At 44.5% G+C, this 4889-nt stretch overlaps 1 protein-coding gene across 1 annotated transcript in view; it reads left to right on the plus strand.

Moving 5' to 3' along the window:
• Nucleotides 1-4889, plus strand: part of DNAH8 (dynein, axonemal, heavy chain 8) — a 296367-nt gene that overhangs the window by 219238 nt on the left and 72240 nt on the right. Inside the window, exon 79 of the mRNA XM_004673443.2 lies at nt 3293-3414. Coding sequence (XP_004673500.1) covers nt 3293-3414 — 122 coding nt within the window. The remainder of the gene's footprint in view (nt 1-3292; nt 3415-4889) is intronic.

Genomic DNA, 4889 nt, shown 5'->3' on the forward strand with positions numbered 1-4889 from the left:
ACCAGACTAGCCACTCACCTGGGCCTCACCAGACTGGGTCTCACCAGACTAGCCACTCACCTGGGCCTCACCAGACTGGGTCTCACCAGACTAGCTGGCTCACCTTGTGCCTGCATGTACCCAGAGGGCAATGGCAACACCAGCTAGGAGAGACGGGCAGGCTCTACTGGGGAGGCCATACCCCCCAGGCCAGTGTTCTCTGGGATGTTTACGTGAGGTTGAACCTGAATTGCCACGTCTGGAAGCTACTTTGACTCATTTCAGTCACTTGACCTTGGGGCCATGTCTCCAGTGTGGCCACATGTCTCCACATCACCCTAGTTCTGGAGAGGACAGGTGGATGTTGAAGCTCATGGGAGTCCTAGCAGCACTGGGAACAAAATGAACCTTAAAACTCTGCCTTCTGGCCCTCCCTGGTGGCGCAGCGGGTTAAAGCACTGCACTAAGAAACTAAAGCCACTTCCACATGAGTTGGATCCCCGCCTGCCCCGGAGGTGACCACATCGCGAGGCAGACCTCTCCTGACCCGCCCGCTGCTCCCCTCAGCAGTGTATTTCGTCGATCTGCCTGTTATGCTCCCCACTCTGTCTCTGGTGAATCCTCTCACCTTCTGCATCTCTGGCCTGTACCCCAGTTCTGTACGAATAAATAAATAAATCTTACAAAAAAAAAACAAAAAAAAAAACTCTGCCTTCTGTCTGTGGAATATAAATTCTGCTGAGACAGAACCTTGATTGAAGAGGTCGCTGGAGAAGCATCATGAAAGGAGATGCCTCTGTGTCCTACCCAGAGCCAGAGCCAACATGGAAGCTGCATGGCAGCCTTGGTGGAGCAGACTGAGATTGGCCAGCAGGGACTTGGATGTCAGGTGTTGGGGGCAGTACAAAGTAGAGGCCTTTGGATACAACCAAGAAGCTGCAGGACAGGAGACTTTCTTTTGGAGTCTCTGGGGTAACAGTCCAGCACCCACATAGGTCGACAGGATCTGCAGGAGCTCAGCCTTCATGGGTTCCAGCCTGAGAGAGAGAAGTGAAGTCTAGAGACCACATGCAGAGCTCAGGCATCCTTCCATTAAAACATACTCCCACCCCACCTCACCTCACCTTGGCCAGAAAACCCAGCCAAACCAGAGCTATTCCCTGAGAAGAGGGAGGCTACGTGCTGTGATCATATGTAAGTCAGAGGAGACAAAAACAACAATACACTGGAGAGAAGGTTTATGAGGAGGACTAGATGTATCACAAAAAAATTAAAGAAGGTTGCACATCTGGGTTGTGGGGATAGCACATCTGTGACCCCATTTCAAGAAACTGGGGAGTAAAGAAGAAGCAGATTGTAAAGGACCAGGAGAGCCAGGGAAAGGAGATTGGATTTAATATAGTTGGCAATGGGGAACCATTGGATGTTTTATGAGTAGGGAAGAAATATGAACAGCACAGTACTTTAGGAAGATTAATTTCAGATTGTACGATAAGTTGAGTGACAAAAGCACAATCAGCTCAGCAGTAAAAGAGATTGAAAAAATAAAACTGGTTTATTTTACAGTTTGTGTTAATTTTGAGCTGGCTTACATTCACTAAATTAAATTTTAAAAGATGGTAAGACTGTTTCTGATGTTTTGTTTTGTTTTTTGCAAAGTTAACTTACAGATATATTTTCGGTGTGTGTGTTGTTTTCAACCTGGTTCTTAAGGGGAGAGAAGAATGACTTATTTATCATCAGGAAATGTTTGATTTCCCCAAGTAGCAGTCTTTGTATCTATTCCTACTTGCTTTCTGCAACATTTGTAAGGTGCCTTTGAAGTTATTTTCAACAGAAAATGTCAGAACAATTTGAAAAATGAAATAGATACCTGGGGTAATCCTGCATTATAGAGTAATTGATATACCTGTTTTCCCTGCCTGGTTATTTTGAAAAGATACCATCTTTCTCTTGTCATGAACCATGGACATAAAGACATCTTAGTGAGTCAGCTCTTACCTTCCATGTTGGATTAGACTTGGCCGTATGATCCTACTCACTTGACAGAGAGGAGGCTGGAAGAGCTTGAGTTCTTTGTCCAGATGTATATAACTAATAGGAGAGCCAGGGGTACAAGGATGGGCTGTGATTGTTACGGCTTTGTTTCGGTGCCCAGTGTGTTTGGGACCACTGATGAAGCAGCCTCTCCCAGTGTTTTTGAGGCTTGTGGTTACATGAAACAACCACAAGAAAAAAGAGGCTATTTATTTCTGTTAAAGAAGCAGAGGCCCTTAAGTGTGCAGGTGACTCACCCCCTATGAGTGGAAATCTCTTTTGGGGCTTGCAGAGAGCAGGGTGGTAAGAGTGGTGGGACTCTTTCCACAGGTAAGCTAAGTGATTTGCATGAAAAGAGTACTTCAGCCTCTTCTCCTTCTCAGGAACAGATTACAGCGGAGAGGAGAGATATAGGTCCCTTCTCCCCTTTTTTTGCCCAAGGGTTGATGTGTGAAGTGCAAGGACTTGATGAATTGTTTAGGACTATAGGATTTAAAAGTGCAGAATCACTGGTCTGTATACTTCTGAATCCTGCAACATGATCACTGGAATTATTATGATAAAACTTACTAACAACATGCAACCAAGGAATTTTGATTGAATGACTTACGGTTTGCCTCAAAATATAATCTGGTGTCATCACTCATATGCTCCACTTCTCTCCATGAAATAGGGCACCTTGTTTGATTTTTTCCTGCTGTACCCCAATGCCTTAATTATGACAGAAGCATAGAGTTTGATCAAGAAAGATTTGTTGAATAATGAAAGAATAAATGATTTGAACCTATTTAAAGCCCTACAATGATCACTGCCTTCTCTCCTCTTTTACTTTCTCTTTCCATCTCTCCATCTCTTGATCTGATAGTACTGAAAATCAGCTTCTGGCATGGTGGTGACTATGAATTTCAAAATCACACTTGAAAAGATTAAGCTATTATTAGCAAAACTGTCCATTTCACATCATTCAAAAATAATGTTAAAAGACAACCACAATAATGTCAGACAAACAACCGCAAACACCAAGGAAAAATTCTTTGCAGGGAAAAATGACAAAGAGCTGCTCTCTGTGTTTTGTGAGGTGGCATAAATCAGTAAATAAAACACAAAGACTTGAAGGAAATATACCCAAAAAGATAACCACATTCTCTGTGATGTGATCATTTTCCAACTTTCCCATTGTTTCCCTGTAATATGGTTAGCTCATTCTTATTAGCACAAAATAAATTTCTGAAAATGAAGCACAGCTGACCTGATTGATGCCGATGCCTTTCCCCAGGGGGAGCAGCTCTGGATCTGAAAGCCTGCCCGCCCAAACCCTTTCGCTGGATTCTCGACATGACGTGGCTGAATCTTGTAGAGCTGAGTAAGCTTCCGCAATTCGCAGAAATTATGAATCAGGTAAGAAAGAGCTGTAAACCCAGGCACACATGGGACTTTTTTTTTTTTTTAAGATTTACTTATTTATTCATACAGAACTGGGGTACAGGCCAGAGATGCAGATTCACCAGGAACAGAGTGGGGAGCAGAACAGGCAGATCGACAAAGTACACTGCTGAGGGGAACAGCGGGCGGGTCAGAAGAGGTCTGCCATGCCATGTGGTCACCTCCGGGGCAGGCGGGAATCGAACTCATGCGGAAGTGGTTTAAGCTTCTTTGTGATGTGCTTTAACCCTCTGTCCACCAGGGAGGGCCAGACTTTTTTTTTTTTTAAAAAAGATTTATTTATTTATGCATGCAGAACTGGGGTACAGGCAGAGATGCAGGGGGCAGTGAGAGGCTTCACCAGAGACAGAGTGGGGAGCAGAACAGGCAGATTAACTGAAATACACTGCTGAGAGGAGCAGCAGGTGGGTCAGGAGAGATCTACCAGGCCATGTGGATCACCCCCCAGGGTGGGGATCGAACGCATGCTGAAGTGGCTTTAGCTTCTTAATCCTGTGCGTTAACACACTATGCCACCAGGGAGGGCCACACCTGGAACTTTTAATTAGTTAGAACCCCCTGTTGACAGTTCTTTACCCAAAAGGCTGGTGTAACTTTAAGGCACTCTGGCTTTCTAGTTCGGTTTAGATTAGGGACAGCAGGAGGGAGCCTTGTGTAGGGGCTGGTCACTGCTGTTTCCTTCTCTGCGATGGACAGAGGCCATTCCAAGTCTGCTTGGGTCACTGTCAGAATCAGAACCATGGGGTAGATCATTTTATTGTAATCTATTAATACTTAACCTGTGATTGATACTTCTGCCTGTGATTAAGCAATCTGTGCAAATTTGAATTTGAAGCAAATTAAGAGATTGAAGTCCTTCGTAAGATGCCAGTTATTTTAACATTGAGAATATAAAGTGGTAAAATGTAATGATGAAAAAAGTAAAACTGGTACTGAGTTCTCTATTTTTCCCCTTATTTGATAGACAAGTTGTTTTTTATGGATTAGTTGTTGATTCAGCTCTTGGAAAACAATCATGCGGTTCAGTTAAGATGCTTATTATTGGGTCTGCGGGTCACAACTGCTCCCCACCTTGGAGGGTCTGTGGTTTCCCAGGCCCGAGTATGATAATCACCTCTTTTGTGGTTGCTGGTGACTAACAAATGGGGTAATAGCAGCAGCAAGTGGGTTGAAGCCTTAAGGCGCTGTCACCACATGAACCACCCCTCACCTCCCTACCTAGAGTCCTCCTTTAGGTGTATCTGTTGAGTAGTATTTCTGGAACCTTGTGCAGACACAGTCAGGTTGGGTCAGTCAATGGAACAAAGTCCCTGGGTTCCATCTGTGGTGGAGAGTAAGGTGTGAGCCTTGTTTTAGAGTCTATCACAGATGTATCCTCCAGGCCCAAACAAACTCTTTGTAAAAATAATGTGGGGGCCCTCCCTGGTGGC

The sequence above is a fragment of the Condylura cristata genome, unplaced genomic scaffold, assembly GCF_000260355.1.
Source record: "Condylura cristata isolate star-nosed mole 26May11 unplaced genomic scaffold, ConCri1.0 scaffold00001, whole genome shotgun sequence".
NCBI classification, from domain to species: domain Eukaryota; kingdom Metazoa; phylum Chordata; class Mammalia; order Eulipotyphla; family Talpidae; genus Condylura; species Condylura cristata.